The 18446-nt window shown below is 37.6% G+C and overlaps 1 protein-coding gene across 4 annotated transcripts in view; it reads right to left on the reverse strand.

Annotated features, from left to right (window-relative positions):
• Positions 1–403: 403 nt before the first annotated feature.
• Positions 404–18446, reverse strand: part of LOC127832214 (ubiquitin conjugation factor E4 B-like) — a 98430-nt gene continuing 80387 nt past the window's right edge. For all 4 annotated transcript variants that reach the window (XM_052357521.1, XM_052357520.1, XM_052357519.1 and 1 more), the window contains 7 exons: positions 16197–16323; positions 13377–13518; positions 11385–11519; positions 10617–10808; positions 8269–8443; positions 6628–6774; positions 404–3109 (listed from right to left, as the gene is read on the reverse strand). In XM_052357521.1, coding sequence (XP_052213481.1) covers positions 3054–3109; positions 6628–6774; positions 8269–8443; positions 10617–10808; positions 11385–11519; positions 13377–13518; positions 16197–16323 — 974 coding nt within the window. In that variant the 3' untranslated portion in view covers positions 404–3053. The remainder of the gene's footprint in view (positions 3110–6627; positions 6775–8268; positions 8444–10616; positions 10809–11384; positions 11520–13376; positions 13519–16196; positions 16324–18446) is intronic.

Consider the following 18446-nt stretch of genomic DNA (forward strand, 5'->3'; position numbering starts at 1 on the left):
CAATGAGTGCAAATGAGGATACTGCATATACAATATCTTCAAATTCAGATCATTAGTTCCCCAATATCTCATGCAGACAAATTCATTTCAATCTTTATTTGTAAAAGAGTAATACCACCCTGACAACAACTTTGAGTGGAATTACCAGAGTGTATGTCAGGGCTTACTCTGCCATATGCTAAATAAGCCAATGGCTACACATTGGCCAATTCTACTAAATAATTTTATATGGCTGCATCTTTTCCTCTGTAAAATGCCCATTGAAATATTCCAAATAAGTAGATTTTTGCCAAATCAAGTCAAATTTGGAAACAAATTGAGCCAGAGGAAGTCCTTTAGGTATAAACATGTGCTTGTTTAAAATGTTTTTTTATACAATGCATGATACTTTATAAAATAATAATAACATTTAAAAAAAACTTTATTATGTATATCAACAGCATAGAAAATGACAACACAGTAAAGTATACAGTCAATGTTTCATTTCTGTAAAAAGAATATCGCATAAACTGGTAGTTGTAAATACCTGATCCCTACATCTGTATATGCGAAACCACACATTCTAATTTCTCACTTAGCCAACAGACATATTGCACAGAAATGAAAGCATTTGATGCTTGTTCTTTTTTAATAGAAGTTGTTAGATCTGTCATTTATACAGTCGGAAATACTGAAATACATGCATTTTAAGCAAAAAATAAAACTACATAAAACAGGGGAAAGCAACACATATCATCAACATACATATCAATGGGAATTTCAACACACTGAAACAATACAACATAATAATTCAATACACACACCTTTTAGAAGGTACAGCTACTCATTAACAGCATTTAAGTGGTTTCAAATGCTGAAAATTGATGTTATGACAAAATTGTGCGCAGTAATTTTTCTGTAACCTTTAAGTTTTATACACAAGTATTGTGTTCAAACTAGCGAAAAACCATTCAAATTCATTAAAAACAAGAAATATGTCACAGACACTATTACATCCACATGTTGGAACACAGATAAATCTTAAGATGGCCTAGAAATTGTCAAGATAATAATTGTGGTCAAGTTTCATCAAGATTTGAGTCATAAATATGGCCTCTTAAAGTGGCAACAAGGTTTTTCTAGCATTTGACCTGTTGATTTTGTACCCATTTGACCCAGATTGTAACTCCATCTAGATGAGGTTAACTTGGGACACACACCCCTGTAGGCTGGGCAAAGGGTGATCACAATATCTCATTTTGAGCACTTTGTGTTCAGGCGAGCTAAAGTAAATAGTCTATGCTGTTAAATATGTAGGCTTCACCAAATTCATTAAAAAAAATATATCATCAATTCTCTTCTTTAGAACTTTGTACCGGTATACTTTGGATTCTATGCAAAAAGGACTATGCTTCAATAAAAACAAAATAAAAATATTTGTATTTCGTTCTACAAATTTTAGGTGCTGCAAACCAATCAAACATCTGATCAACTTGATGTTGCCTTAGAATAATGTAAATAAAGTAACACTGGTCAGTTTGTTTTCTTGGCATGACATAAATTGTAAACAACACTTAGTCTGTGCAAGACTGTATGATAAAGCTGATGCTTCAGGTCTGTTCAAGATTGTTTATAAGCATCATATGCTAAATTAAATGAAATATTTCTTTACACGTCTGAAAAAATATGCCACTAGTTAAAAGATGCTACTTTTAATTTCACACAGGTAATACAAGCATCTACATATATGTTTGTAAGTTTGTATAATATACACAATAAAATACACATTTGCCAAACAATTTCCCATGGCTATTAGCAACAACAGTATACATTCAAAAACAAAACAAAGAATTCAAGTGAAAAAACAATCATGTCCTTTTCCCAATTTTCCACAAAATATGTCATGTAGCGGGTGAATATCATACAAATGTGAAGATCTACATTTCCCACATCTATGTAAACAGTCCAGTCACAGAGAAGAACTAATGATTACACAGGTCATAAGAAATAAATGCAATCTGGTAGCAGTAAATAACATGTTTATAAAAACACAGATGCTGCAAAGACATGAACAACAATTCTAACATAATTATGAGGCAGGAATGACACATATACTTTTTTCAAACAATATTTATTACAAATCACAACTCTAAATGAAGGTACCTGTGTTTATATCATTTTGTTTTTATAAACCTTATATCGACAGTGTTCATACTTAAACATATATTGACATACTTAAATGAAATCTCCTGGATTAACAAACCAACATCAGCTTGTATAATTGGTAATGAACACTAAAGTGCATTTAAAATTGCAAAGGATCTAGCTGTTGCAACATGTATTTTTAGAATAATTTAAGTAGTGATGGAACCAGCAGTTTTTTTTTGTCAGACAGATTAAAGACAACTGAATATAACCACACTTCTACAGTAATGCCCATATACGCAACGTGTAATAACCTCAGTCGAGCAGTCTTCATTCATGAATCAGTCCACTTTCAGTGGATATACTAGACGAGATATGTTTCTTTTCTTTTACTCGTGTATAATCAATATTTTATTGGTTATTGCTTGATCCAATAGTTGTTAATAATTTTGGAAAGATAAAAACTTTGCTAATGTGATTTTTTCATAGAAAAATTGATTTTAACAAATGACGAACCCTCGGTAAAGTTAATGTTTTAATTTGGCTGTACACAGTGGGAAACAACATACTATTTAAAACGAGATTTTTTAAAGTTAAAACGGTATTTATGTTCATATGTACTTCATACTTGTTTATAACAAAAACTATTTACAAATTACATGAAAATCCTTATTTCCTCATTTTTTATTAACATAATTATTTATGGATCTTACCAGTCGGTGAAAAACAATTAAAAACAAGTTTTATTTACCTAGCATTGTGCTTAATCTTAATTTCATAAAATTTAAAGTAAATTTTAACTTATAAACTTAATTATTGATGCACACAAAGTGTGTGTTTCCTCCTCTGAGAATACTTCTGATAGTGAGCAAATAGAGCTGCTGTGGCCACTCAACACCGGGACAGTAGAACAGCTGCTGACTAGACGCTCACTTGGACTCCTTGGATCGGATCCAGGCTTCTATACGCTGCCTGATGTCATCACCTGTACAACAAGCACATTTGTTGAATTGATATCCCCTGCCAAATAAACTTTGTTTATGGATGGGTGCAAATCCCTTGATTTATGGAAGTATCCTTACATAACAATAACTCTTATTTAAGAAAGTGTAGAATTATGTTTTTTGTGCATGGCACTTCTTTTCGTTGATATTCATATACCCATGAAGTTTTACATTGAAATCTTGTATTGTTTCTGAGGTATAGCCCTGAAAAGTTACATCATACAAAAACAACAAAGGACAATAAATATTATTTTAGATATGGTTCTATTGAATGGTACTTTTCTTCATTTATATCTATACACCTACAAAGTTTCATGTTTAAATTTGGTATAGTCCCGGACAAAAATACCTCTATATTACACTTGATAATAACATTTAACTGTTCCGACCAGTATATTTTCACTCCAAAAGTCATTTTTGAACTGAGAACAATGGTCACAAGTCGGTCGTTCTGAGTTGCGAAAAGTAAAAACACAAATTGTTGTTGTCTCTTTCTTCTGATGTCATTGCGTCTATTTTGCAGGTACAGAATTTGATAGAGATAACTGCCTTTGATAAAAGCCGCCCGTTGTGAGAAAACACATAATATTGTGTTGACAAGGTTTGTTTTCCGGGGATAATTATTGGGGATATCTTCAAAATAAGAAATATCAGAGTATGTAACTCGTTAAAAGTAATTATCGCTAAATGACTGCTAATTAGTAGATTGTACTTACATCCTTGAAGTAGTAATTACATCACTACATATAGATACACATCACTATATATAGATTAGAAAATAACTAATAAATTATGAGAAGCAGTCGTTGAGTGAAGTTAAATTTTGATTCCATGAAACAGGTACAAGTAACAATAAAAATGATTATAAGAAGCAATTATCGCCTGCAGTAATAATGGCAAAGCATGAGTGCGTATCACAAACAATAGATCTTTATCACTGATAAAGGTGTTGAAAACAACACTAAGCTGGCCAGTGTTGTTACAAGAAGGTGATAAAAGGATGAGTTATCGTCTATTTAGGCAACTGACTACCAACTGACCAACCATCTAAAAAGTGGTGATTGGAGAACAGCGGTCCACCTGTTGACAACAGTCACTTTAGCAATTTCCCTTGACTGACCGCTGTTCTCAGATTTGACTGTATAGCCTTGAAAAGTTACATAATACAAAAACAAGAGGGCCACGATGGCCCTGAATCGCTCACCTGACTCATTAAGATCAGATGAAAACTATGACCTCTATTGTCTACACAATGTTTTTCTATGATTTGACCTAGTGACCTAGTTCCTTACTCTAGATGACCCAAATACAATCCCAATCCAGATTTCATCAAGATAAACATTCTGACCACAGTTCATAAATATTGGATGAAAACTGTGACCTCTATTGTCAACACAAGGTTTTTCTATTTATTTGACCTAGATTTTTACCCCAGATGACCCAAATACAATCCCACCCAGATTTCATCAAGAATTCTGACCAAATTTCATAAAGGTTGGATGAAAACTGTGATCTCTAATGTCTACACAAGGTTTTTCTATTATTTGACCTAGTGACCTAGTTTTTGACCCCAGATGACCCAAATAAAATCTCAACCCAGATTTCATCAAGATAAACATTCTGACCAAATTTCATAAAGATTGGATGAAAACTGTGACCTCTATTGTCTACAGAAGGTTGTTCTATTATTTGACCTAGTGACCTTGTTTTTGACCCCAGATGACCCAAATACAATCCCAAACCGGATTTCATCAAGATAAACATTTTGACCAAATTTCATCAAAATTGGATGCAAACCGTGACCTCTACTGTCTACACAAAGAAATTGTTGACGGACGGACGCACGGACACACGCAGGCACGCACAACGGACGCCGGACATCACACGATCACATAAGCTCACCGTGTCACTTCATGACAGGTGACCTAAAAATATGTGTCGGAGATAAACATGAACAGTTGTGGTTAAAATCCCATAGAAACAAGGGCTGTTTGTAAAACATGCATGCCCCCCTATATGGGCTATAAGTTGTAGTAGCAGCCATTGTGTGAATACGTTTTTTGTCACTGTGAATGGTGGTGGAGGTGGTGGTGGTGGTGGTGGTGTAGTAGTAGTAGTAGTAGTAGTAGAAGTAGTAGTAGTAGTAGTAGTAATAGTAGTAGACGTAGTAGTAGTAGTAGCAGTAGTAGTAGTAGTAGAAGTAGTAGTAGTAGTAGTAGTCGAAGTAGTAGTAGTAGTCGTAGTAGTCGTAGTAGTCGTAGTCGTGGTCGTAGTAGTAGTAGTAGTAGTAGTCGTGGTAAAAGTAGTAGTAGTCGTGGCAGTAGTAGTAGAAGTAGTAATAGAAGACATTGTGGTGGTGTTGGTGGTGGTGGTGGTGGTGGTGGTGGTAGTAGTAGTAGTAGTAGAAGTAGTAGTAGTAGTAGTAGTAGTAGTAGTAGTAGTTGTAGTAGTAGTAGTAGTAGTAGTAGTAGTAGCAGTAGCAGTAGCAGAAGCAGTAGCAGCATTACAAGACCAATACTTAAGAATGATCAAATGGGAAAAAGTAACCTAGCAATGGCAGTAAATATGGGGCTCATTTACAGGTCAGATTTGGAATCTCTGCTGTAAAATGAGATTTTGAATGAATTAAAGGGAGGCAAATCTGTTATAAAAAGAACATGCATAAACCGTAGTTGTTTCCCTTGTTTAAACCATGCTAAATCCTTACAAGTTTGGAAAGAATTGGATGAAAAATTTGGACTTTATTGCATAAACACCATTTTCTCAATTCAAGGGGAGGTAATTCTGTACTTCATGGACCAATAATGCTCATTGTTTGTAGGGTTCGTGTCCTCATTGATATAAAGACACTGTGCAAATTTGGAAAGGATCGGACAAAAAATGTGGAAGATTTTTGAAAGTTTTCACAAAATAGGCAAAAACGAATAAACATGCAAAGTTCAACGAGCTCCTGCGGCCATGTTTTTTGACGAATCAAATTTCTTTGAACAACTTTTTCAGGGGAGCCTTCAAAGGTCATCCCTGTGAAATTTTTTGAAAATCTGATGAGCGGTTTCTGACAAGAAGATTTTTTAAGGTTTTTACCATATATGGTCATGGCGGCCATCTTGGTTATGTGATCAAATTTTTTTTAACAATTCTTTTGTCCCATGACCTAGGGATGCTCCACATGAAATTTAGTTGAAATTGGCTCAATGGTTTAGTAGAAGAAGATGTTTACAAATTGTTTACAGTCAGACAGACAGACGGACGGACGGACGGACGGACGCCGGACGGTGAGTGATCACAATAGCTCACCCCGAGCTATCGCTCAGGTGAGCTAACAAGGGCACATCTCCTCATTAAAATCTAACACTCTATGAAGTTTCATTTTGAAATCATATATGATTTATGAGATTTATCCCTAATAAGTTGGCGAACGTAAAAACTATATTTTACATTGAACTATCATATGTTTCAAATCTAGGGACAAGTGCATCAGTGATTAAATGAGACTTACGAGGGATAAGTTCCTTTTCACTCAGTGGCTGTCTGTTAAAGGGATCAGTCTGAGAGTTCAGCAAATGGCGCACAATGATTGGTCGGTCTACTACATTGCCGCTAGGCAACTGAACAGGTTCTCTCATCAGGGTGTCCATCAGGGCGTCTGGAAGGCATGTACAAGCTTATATAACCAGTTATTTCAAATACAGTATTGCTCAGATGGGCTGTCAATCAATGAATGGTCAATAACAACCTCATATGTAAAATATATTGGCACATTCATGCTAATTTACATTGTTATATTTCAATCATTTGAGTCCAATATTTGTTTATAGAGCCCGTTTTGTAATAATTAAGAATTTACAATAACCCCCAAACTCTCAAAAGCCAAATGAATTAACGTGTTGTCAACAAACAATTGGACAATTAAGCGTGGGCAGTTTTGACCATAACATTGTTCTTTTAACACAGATGACTGAGAATCACAAATACATTAAAAGTTGTATATGTTGGGTAGTGACTGCTTTTGTCCCCATGGGTATGATATGAACATCTTTGTAAATGACCAATACATAATGTTGGGGATGGCCAGTTTTGACCTCAGGGGTATGATATGAACATCTTTGTAAATGACTAATACATCATATTGGGGTGTGACTGCTTTTGTCCCCTTGGGTATGATATGAACGTCTTTGTAAATGACAAATACATAATGTTGGGGTGTGACCGCTTTTGACCTCATGGGTACGATTTGAACAATCTTTATGAAAGACCACCTGATGATCTTTCACACCAAATAGTAAACCTCTAACTCTTTCAGTTTATGAGAAGATTTTAATAGTTATTTACTATATAAGTCTGTTTAAATGACCTGATGAGCATGATTTGAACAAACTTTGTAGAGGAACACTAGACAATGTTTCACACTAAAGATCAGCTCCCCTGATCTATGTGGTTCCAGACAAGAAGATTACACAATTTATTTATTATACAAGTCTATAAAAATCATTTGATCCCTCGGGAGTGGCCAGCTGGGGCACTGATTTGAGCAACCTGTGTAGAGGAACACTAGAAAATGTTTCACACCCAATATCTGAGCTTTGTGGTTTCAGAGGAGATTTTTAAAGTTTCCACTTTATTTTTCTCTAGCTCTATTGACCTAAATACCAGTTGGATTTGAACAACTGTAAAAGAGAATAACCCAATGTTCAAGTGAAGTTTGTGACAATCTGAGCTTTAGGATAAGGTATTGTTTGAAGAAGAATTAATGACAAAAGAATGTCGGACGCCATAGGGACACCTACCACAATATCTATGATAACTTTCCGCACCTGTGAGCTCACAGGGGCATAACTTTTGTAATTTTTAAACAAAGAACAAAATTATTCCAACATGCACAACTGCATTTCATAGGGATGCAACGTCTGCAGTTTGAATGTTGTACATTGAAAGGTATGCCTGTGGACGAATTTGTGTTTGTGTACACTCAGACAGACTATGATGATTCCAATATGCCCTCCATTACTTCCTTAAGAGGGTATAATAACACTTTGGGAAAGTTTGAATTCATTTTTAATTTCTCTTGAATGAAGTTATGAAGCAGACAAAATATCAAAAGCATTTTGACCACTTGTGTTGATTTGAGTTCAGCGCCCACCTTTGAATTCATCTGGTATCTCTCCATAGTCCCTCTCCTCTCGCGCCTTCTGCACAACCATACACTCCACCTTCTCCTGGAGGCTCTTAAACTGCTCAATCTCTGTCTCAGTCTTGATGTTTGCTCGTCTCATTCGAACCACTGCATCCTCAAACAACTCCTTCCTGTAGGAGCGCTGTAAGGCAACAGTGGCACTGGACTAATATACAAAGCACAACATGACTAACAGTAAACATTTAACATCTATGTTGAACATGCTTAATACTAGTTGCCAAAAGGTACATAAAGAAAGGAAACAATACATGAATAAACCATAACCCATAGTTGTATTCATGTCTGTTAAACTTTAAAAAATCAGAAAGAAAACATCTGACACTCTTTTGTACAGACCAGGTTTTGTCATAGCAATTTGATAATTTATTTTTTGATCATTGATTTCTCCAGATAATTTAAATTGATAATTACTGCAACATGTATTTTTTATGTGTTATTGTTAAAAAAAAGAAATTAGTTGACTAATTTCATTATGAACTTAGCTGAGATTTTAACACACATGTGCATATAATATTTGTAATGATAAATGTAAACTGTTGGTGCAACTTGTTTTGTATTCCCATTAGTTATGGCCAAAACAAACTGTTTTGGGCTAATTAAATTGTAAGGTAACAAGCCTGACTGGCTAATCATGTCAAAAATGCAAATACTAAAAACTGCACTAGAGCCACATTTAAACATGGCCTGTAAAGATAAAAATTCTTACCAAGCTTCATAAAGATTGAGTAGATTGATTGGCCTCCATGGTTGTAACAAAGTTTTCTTAGATTTGACCTTGTGACCTAGCTTTTGAAAACACATGACCAAGATTCAAACTCAGCCTAGATATTGTCAAGATAAACACTCATTATCATCACTGATCATTTTTAGTCTGGACTGAAGCATACATTTGGCATCTACACGATTTTCTTAGATTCCAAGAGACAAGGTAAACATTCTAAGCGAATTTCATCAAAATAGAGAAATATATTTTATTAGTGACAAAGTTTTTTAAGATATAACATGTTGACCTAGCTTTTGGATGCACATGACCCAAATTTGAATTCTGACTACATATTGTTTAAATTTACATTTTAACCATGTTTTATCAAACTGGAGTCATAAATGTGGCCTCTACAATGGTAAGAAGGTTTCTGGTTTTTCTAAGGTTTTACCTGGAGACCTAGTTTTTGGATGCACTTGACCCAGATTCTTACTAAGCTTAGATATTGTCAAGACAAACCTCCTGCCCAAGTTTCATTAATATTGAGTCATAGATGTGGCTTCTAAAACAAGAGCACCGCATAACGGGTGCCACGCTCGGCTATGGGTGCAGTTTTGAATAAATGAAAGCTTGTCAGAATATATTTTTTTTAGAGGTCACAGTGACCTTGGCCTTTGACCTAGTGACCCCAAAATGGGTGTGGCGTGTAGAACTCATCAAGGTGCATCTACATATGAAGTTTCAAAGTTGAAGGTGGAAGCACTTTGATTTTAGAGCCAATGTTAAGGTTTTAGAACGACGCGGATGGCGGACGGCGGATGTCAGACGGCGGATGGGGAGCTTGCTATGACAATACCTCGGGTTTTCTCCGAAAATGCCGAGCTAAAAATTACATTTGACCAGGTGACCTAGTTTTGAACACATGTGACCCTGATTCACACACTTAATAGATTCTTACTAGATTTTGGATACATATGACCTAGATTAAAATTCCGACTCAGTATTGGCAAGAAAACATTCTGACAAAGTGTATTCAAGATCGAATCATTAATGTGGCTTCTATGAGGATCTAGTGGTAATATTTGACCTCATTACCAGTTTTTGATTGCATGTGATCCAGATTTGATCTCCGCCTTTTATGATATTGTAGTGATAAAAAATTCTGCCCAAGGTTCAATGTAGTTGATTTATAAATCTGGACTTTAGAGCGGTAACAACGTTTTTTTCTACAATTTGTCTAGTTGACCTAGTTTTTTATGCATGTGACCCAGATTCCAACTCAGCCTAGTTATTTTCGAAAAAAACAACACCACATTCTGATCAAGCTTCACAAAGACTTTTTATACATCAATATTGGATATAAATTGTTGCAACGTTATTGTATAGTGGATAGCTCACCTTGAGCATTTTGTGAGCTAAATACCTGCAACTCATCAGAGTAGGTTGAACATGTGTTTCTATTTGTTGTAGGAATAAACATGCACATACAAGTGGGGATATTCCAACACTAAGCAGAGTACATTTGGGTCTACAGACTGTTAGTTTCTCTAACATTCATTGCTATTTTCTAGTTGACAACTGTGTGTGTTACCTCATCATTAGCAATGGCCTCACAGAACTTGGTGCAGTCCAGGTGTAGGTATATGTCAGTGAGATAGCTGAGCAGCTTCTTGGGCTCCCAGGTGTACTTCTCCGGGTTCTTCACCTTCAAATTCTTGCACTTGGGTCCACAGAGCTGCTGCAGGTTGAAGTTCAGCATGGCTGCCAGCCGATCTGCCAGCTCCTGGAGACAGCACAACACCTCAACACCAACAACACCAACATGCACCGGTAATGGCAGTGGATAATATAAATTTACAATAATGCATTTTCTATTAAAATAACTTAAGTTAAAGTACCGAGTAAATGATAGTTCTTTTTTTCTGCTACATAACTTAACCTATGCTGTGATCAAATGCTTAAAATTGCATTCCTTATGGACAATAGTCTTGTTTAACAAAGTGAAATTTTAAGACAAAGTAAGACATTTGTACTAGTATAAGGATACATAATAAACCATATTGCAGAGGTAATGGAATAACTAGTTAACCATAATAAATCTTGTAACTTGGTTGTTTTTATGTCATAAAGTGGATCAAGAGAAATAAGCCCACATAAAACATATATCTGGTAACACGATTTCTTGCTGTTAATTTACTTTTTTTTCAGATGCAAAACAGCACATTGTGACCATTTTTAATTCAGACAGCACAGGAGAGAGCTTATAAATGAGACCAAATAGTGATGGAAGAAGTTCCTGTTTGCCAGTAGGCCGGAGCAAGCAGTGAGAACGGTCCTGCTACCCTGACCGTGTACGTACAGGAATGAGGAAGGGTGCCTGTATCTTGTCAGTGAGGTAGTGGAACATGTCCACAGTCTCTGTGGCGAGGGTGAGGTAGGAGCGACACTGCTTCTCGTCCATGGCCAGCTGCCTCTGCTCTGACTGCTGCTGCTCCTGAAACCACGTATATACACCTACATCACCTAGTGCAAGTAATCATGGTGAAGAAATCATGAACTAAGAGAAGTAAGAAAATAAACAGAAGTATTGAGGTTCTCCTTCATCTTTCTCAGAATAGAACAAGTAAGTACAAATAGAGCAAATTAAATACCATAAATAAATAATACAGAATTCAATATGAAACCAATATATTTATAAAATGTCATCCCACCCATGTTCATCTACATGTAGCTGGTGTATTGGGGACTTACTGGAGAGTTCAGGTTGAACTCCTCTGTAGCTATGGCCTCTTCCCACCCCTGTACATCTAGCTGGCCTATTTGGGACTTACTGGAGTCTTCTGGTTCCACTCCTCTGTGGCCATGGCCTTCCCTCACCCCTGTACATCTTGCTGGCCTATTGGGGACTTACTGGAGTCTTCTGGTTCCACTCCTCTGTAGCCATGGCCTCCCCTCACCCCTGTACATCTTGCTGGCCTATTGGGGACTTACTGGAGTCTTCTGGTTCCTCTCCTCTGTAGCCACGGCCTCCCCCCACCCCTGTACATCTAGCTGGCCTATTTGGGACTTACCGGAGTCTTCTGGTTCCACTCCTCTGTAGCCATGGCCTCCCCTCACCCCTGAACATCTTGCTGGCCTATTGGGGACTTACTGGAGTCTTCTGGTTCCACTCCTCTGTAGCCATGGCCTCCCCCCACCCCTGTACATCTAGCTGGCCTATTGGGGACTTACTGGAGTGTTCCGGTTCCACTCCTCTGTAGCCATGGCCTCCCCCCACCCCTGTACATCTAGCTGGCCTATTGGGGACTTACCGGAGTCTTCTGGTTTCACTACTCTGTAGCCATGGCCTCCCCCCCACCCCTGTACATCTATCTGGCCTATTGGGGACTTACCGGAGTCTTCTGGTTTCACTCCTCTGTAGCCATGGCCTCCCCCCACCGCTGCACATCTAGCTGGCCTATTGGGGACTTACAGGAGTGTTCCTGTTCCACTCCTCTGTAGCCATGGCCTCCCCCCACCCCTGTACATCTAGCTGGCCTATTGGGGACTTACAGGAGTGTTCTGGTTCCACTCCTCTGTAGCCATGGCCCTCCCCCCAATGCCGTACATCTAGCTGGCCTATTGGGGACTTACAGGAGTCTTCTGGTTCCACTCTTCTGTAGCCATGGTCCCCCTACCCCTGTACATCTAGCTGGCCTTTTGGGACTTACAGGAGTGTTCCTGTTCCACTCCTCTGTAGCCATGGCCTCCCCCCACCCCTGTACATCTAGCTGGCCCATTAGGGACTTACTGGAGTGTTCTGGTTCCACTCTTCTGTAGCCATGGCCTCCCCTCACCCCTGTACATCTAGCTGGCCTATTTGGGACTGACTGGAGTGTTCCTGTTCAACTCCTCTGTAGCCATGGCCTCCACCCACCCCTGTACATCTAGCTGGCCTAATGGGGACTTACTGGAGTGTTCTGGTTCCACTCCTCTGTAGCTATGGCCTCCCTCCACCCCTGTACATCTAGCTGGCCTATTTGGGACTTACTGGAGTGGTCCGGTTCAACTTCTCTGTAGCCATGGCCTCCACCCACCCCTGTACATCTAGCTGGCCTATTGGGGACTTACTGGAGTGTTCCGGTTCCACTCCTCTGTAGCCATGGCCTCCACCCACACCTGTACATCTAGCTGGCCTATTTGGGACTTACTGGAGTGTTCTGGTTTCACTCCTCTGTAGCCATGGCCCCCCCCCCACCCCTGTACATCTAGCTGGCCTATTGGGAACTTACTGGAGTCTTCTGGTTCCACTCCTCTGTAGCCATGGCCTCCCCCCACCCCTGTACATCTAGCTGGCCTATTTGGGACTTACCGGAGTCTTCTGGTTCCACTCCTCTGTAGCCATGGCCTCCTGAACCTCATGGATTCTCTTCAGACAGTCCAGACTCTCATCCAGCAGGAAAGTGGTGTCGTTCATCAGCATGTTCACAAATTTCACAAACTGCTTCCCTTGGCTGAAAATACACATTACGTGTCCAGGATCCTGGTCAGACAATATGCACAAAAACTCAATATTCTGTAAATAGTAGGGATGGCAAAATTATTCGAATAATCGAATATTCGATTGAATGGTCAGCATTCGAATAATAAAAATGATATTCGCATATTCGCATTTTTTTCCAAACGTAATTTCACCAATATTTAATGAACTGTGAACCGCTTACTAAAAAGCAACCGAAATCACTTGGGAGTAACATGTTTGACGTGACGTTCTTCGTGTCAAACTGATAACGCGGCTCGTATCAGTGTTGATTGCGCAATGCAATATACACGCTCTAAGAAAGGCCCCGACTGTTGTTTGCCAATGGGGTGCCAATTCACGGTTTCAATTGACTGGCGAATAATAATTAAGTTTTGTGATCACAGTATGTACAGCCATTAAAATGTGTGAATTACTCAAAAGTAACAGATGATATAAATTAAACAATCATCAAGGAATCATAATTCAAATCTGAAAATGCCACCAGCCCCTTCTGCAGTATGGAATGGTGTCGTATGGAATACTTTACACGGTCTGTGGATAAGAAGACCGCAACGTGTAATGTGTGTAAACTTAGTTTTACATATGCGCGGTCTGCTACAAATCTGTGGAATCATTAAAAAATAAAATTCTATGACACGATGTTTTTCATTCTATTTGTGCCCGATCACAGTATCGGTCATAGTATTAGTCGACAGTAAGGGTATCACGTTTAAACGTTTAAACGATGGCGTTTCATGTTTTGCTCAAACACGTTTACAAAAACAATAAACGTTTAAACGACAGGCAATGTCAACAGAATTCATTTAATTCATTACATAACGATGTTGCAAAACTCATTAAAAGCTGCTGAAAAAGACTCATATTTGTATCACGTGCGCCAGATGGCCCTTATTCACAGTACCGTAGACATAACAATATACCTGTACGACCTAGACGTCTTGAATATTTAACCCGCATCGGCACGAAGTGCTCGGGATAAGTTTCCCGCTATTTCTTGCATGATCATGCCCCTAATCGTCTTGAACATTAAACGCGCGTCGGCATGAAGTGCATGAGGAAAATTTCCCGCAGTTTACTCGTTTTGATGTACATCTTGTTAAGTAAAACAATAAAAACAATTAACACCGGTGTACTCTTATTGAAGAAATGTGGGTTAAATATTAATTCATCTTTGTTACAAAATATAACGGCATGTAAGTAGAAAACGCGTAACCCAATGGTTAGAAAACGACGAGAACAGTTGGTTTTAATATGACGTCATTGTGCAAATGGGTTATGAACTAAATACATGTATAACTTCCGAAAATAATCACTACTTTCAGTTTTGAAATGTGATGGCACTGATGCTTTTAAAACGGACGTATGGATACCGTTTGAACGGTATCGTTTCGTTTATTTCATTTCGTGTAAACGTTTAGAAAAATCTGTAAACGTGATACCCTTAGTCGACAGCGATACAATTATTCGATAGCAACGTTAATAAACAGCCGCATATTTAGCAAACGGATATAACTTACAAACCAATGGAAATTATTACATAACAAGGTAAAATCAATCCAGCCGTTTTATGCGAATATTCGAATATTCGATTGAATGAATTTGCGAACATTCGAATACCGATATTGGTATTCGATGCCATCTCTAGTAAATAGCTGTGTTTTTTTCTCAGTACATTCATGTGAACATAGAAATATCCATACATGGGTCCCATGATGGCCCTACATATAACTTACCTGAGAAAATTGCTGTTGAAATAAAAAAAAATAATGCAACAGATCAATTATGAGTCCATTGCTGAACATTTTTTGTGAGTTGATTTTCAAGATTATCTGTTGACCTAGTTTATTACCCTACTTGACCTTGATAACAAATTGACCTAGATATTGTTCATAAAAACATTCTCATAAATTTTCATTATGATTGAGTCGTCCATTTTGTCTCTAGAGTTGTTACAAGGTTTTTTTTAAGCTTCAACCTGATAACCTAGTTTTTGATGCACATGTCCCAGATTGACACTTGGGCCCTTTTCACCAAACAATTCTTAGACTTAAGTCTAAGAATAAAGAAAATTCTTTAAATTAGAATATTCAAGAATTTCTTAAATTTTGATTCAAACTCTGCAGTAAACATCTCTATCTATATTATTCTTCGTATAGAACATTTTGTTAATGACATAATCACCAGTGGAGGCCTGTATATACTTAAACACTGAACACATTTTCTTGGTTCTAAGTCTATTCTTTATTCTTAAGTCTAAGAATCGGTTGGTGAATACGGGCCCAGGCCTAGAAAAGATAAACATTTTGACCAAGCTTGTTACATCATAATTATTTTCTGTGTTCATTTTAATTAATACATATTGTATTGATAATCATATGAGATGATGACAATGTACATGGAGCAAACACATAAAGTGTCTGTCTGTCCATTCATCTGTCTGTCTGTCAAAAGATTATAACGTACAGCGCTTTTTACAAATTAATCCAAACAGCTCACCTTGTGCACTTCGTGCTTAGGTTAGCATATAACCTAGAAGAAATTTCATTAAGCAATCACATCAAAATAATATAAGATAGTAAATGGATAAAAGCTTGTAATAATGTTTGGCCATTGTGAGCCATGTGATTGTAGAGTAGTTTGTGTCCCTACTTAGCCTCCTCTATGATTTTAATCTGGTGACATGGTATCCCCCACATGGCCTTGAATATGATAGATATGTGGTAGCGGATGCTGAACTTGTCATAGAATTCACTGCTGGAACCCGTAGACTCAATATCTGTAACATAGAAAGTTGCAGGAAAATATTGTTTTGATGATCACTTTGGGCAAAGGGTCATAAAAATATTCATTAAAAAAATTCAAAATGTTATAAAGTTGATGAACACAATGATAGTACTTGGTAAAAGAGTGGACATCATCCTTAACATTTGTAATGCTTATAATCCAGAAATTAGTATGAATGTGTGCCCATGTGTGCAGATGCTTCTTAAAGTATTGCATTCATTACCTGCATACAACTGCATACAAGCTGGAAGAGGAATTATGGGGATTGATTTCTGCCAAATGGGATTGCTGATGGGTAGAAGGACATAAACATGCAGATGACAAATATACATGCCTACGAGACATTTATAATAGTTCTTTCTTGTTGGGTGTCAAATATGCCAAAACGACAGCATTCCAACACTTAAGAACAACAAAATTAATAATTGTAGTGTCGGCCCATATATTGTCGTTCTGGAGTGTCCAGCTGTTGTCACTCTTTAAAACATACCAACATGCCAGTATGATACAGCCAAAATGAGTCACCATAGGAATTCAATTCATGTAAAGAACTGCTTAAGAGCTTGGGTAAAACATTGCTTACATGTAGAGATATAACTGCATGAGAGCTTGGTCAACGAATTCCTTACCTTTGAATTGAACTGCATAAGAGCATCAGTACGTAATTTCTTACTTAATAGAACTGCATAAGAACTGGGCAAGGTATTCCTTACCATAACAAGAGCACCGCATAACGGGTGCCACGCTCGGCTGTGGGTGCAGTTTTGAATAAATGAAAGCTTGTCAGATTATTTTTTTTTTAGATGTCACAGTGACCTTAACCTTTGACCTAGTGACCCAAAAATGGGTGTGGCATGTAGAAATCATCAAGGTGCAGCTACATATGAAGTTTGAAAGTTGAAGGTTGAAGCACTTTGATTTTAGAGCCAATGTTCAAAACCTTAACAAAATGTTAAGGTTTTAGCACGATGCGGACAGCGGACGATGAGCTGGCCATGACAATACCTCTGGTTTTCTCCGAAAACAGCCGAGCTAATAAAAACTGCATAAGAGTTTTGGTGAGGAATTCCTTATGTGTATAGAACTGAAAAAGAGCTGGATAAGATATTTCTTACATATAGCTCTACAACAAAGTTTATGGGGGGGAATTCCTTACCCGTAAAGAACTGCATAGAGCTGGGGAAAGGAATTCTTTACCTGTATAGAAACTGCATTTGAGCTTGATAGAGGAATTCCTTGCGTGTACAAATCTTCATAAGAGAATGACAAGATAATCTTTACCTGTATAAAACTGTTAAAGAGCTAGGGCAAGTAATTCTTTACCTGTATAGACCTACATAAGATTTGGGGAGAGGAATTCTTTACCAGTATAGAACTGTATAAGAGCTGGGGAGAGGAATTCTTTACCTGTATAGAACTCTATAAGAGCTGAGGCAAGGGATTCTTTACCTGTATAGAACTGTATAAGAGCTCAGAAGGAGAGGAATTCTTTACCTGTATAGAACTGTAAAAGAGCTGGGGTAAGGAATTCTTTACCTGTATAGAACTGTATACGAGCTGGGGATAGGAATTCTTTACCTGTAGAGAACTTTATAAAAGCTGAAGAGGAGAGGAATTCTTTACCTGTATAAAACTGTATAAGAGCTGGGGATAGGAATTCTTTACCTGTAGAGAACTTTATAAAAGCTGAGGAATAGAGGAATTCTTTACCTGTATAGAACTGTATAAGAGCTGAGGAGAGGAATTCTTTACCTGTATAAAACTGTATAAGAGCTGAGACATGGAATTCTATACCTGTATAGAACTGTATAAGAGCTGGGGAGAGGAATTCTTTACCTGTATAAAACTGCATAAGAGCTGGGGAGAGGAATTCTTTAACTGTATAGAGCTGTATAAGAGCTGGGGAGAAGGTTTCTTTAACTGTATAGAACTGCATAAGAGCTGGGAAGCGGAATTCTTTACCTGTATAGTACTGTTAAAAAGCTGAGGCAAGGAATTCTTAAACTGTATAAAACTGTATAAGAGCTGGGGAGAGGACTTATTTACCTGTATAGAACTGCATTAAAGCTGCGGAGAGGAATTCTTTACTTGTATAGAACTGCATAAGATCTGAGG

This window comes from Dreissena polymorpha, chromosome 5 (assembly GCF_020536995.1).
Source record: "Dreissena polymorpha isolate Duluth1 chromosome 5, UMN_Dpol_1.0, whole genome shotgun sequence".
In the NCBI taxonomy this organism is placed as follows: domain Eukaryota; kingdom Metazoa; phylum Mollusca; class Bivalvia; order Myida; family Dreissenidae; genus Dreissena; species Dreissena polymorpha.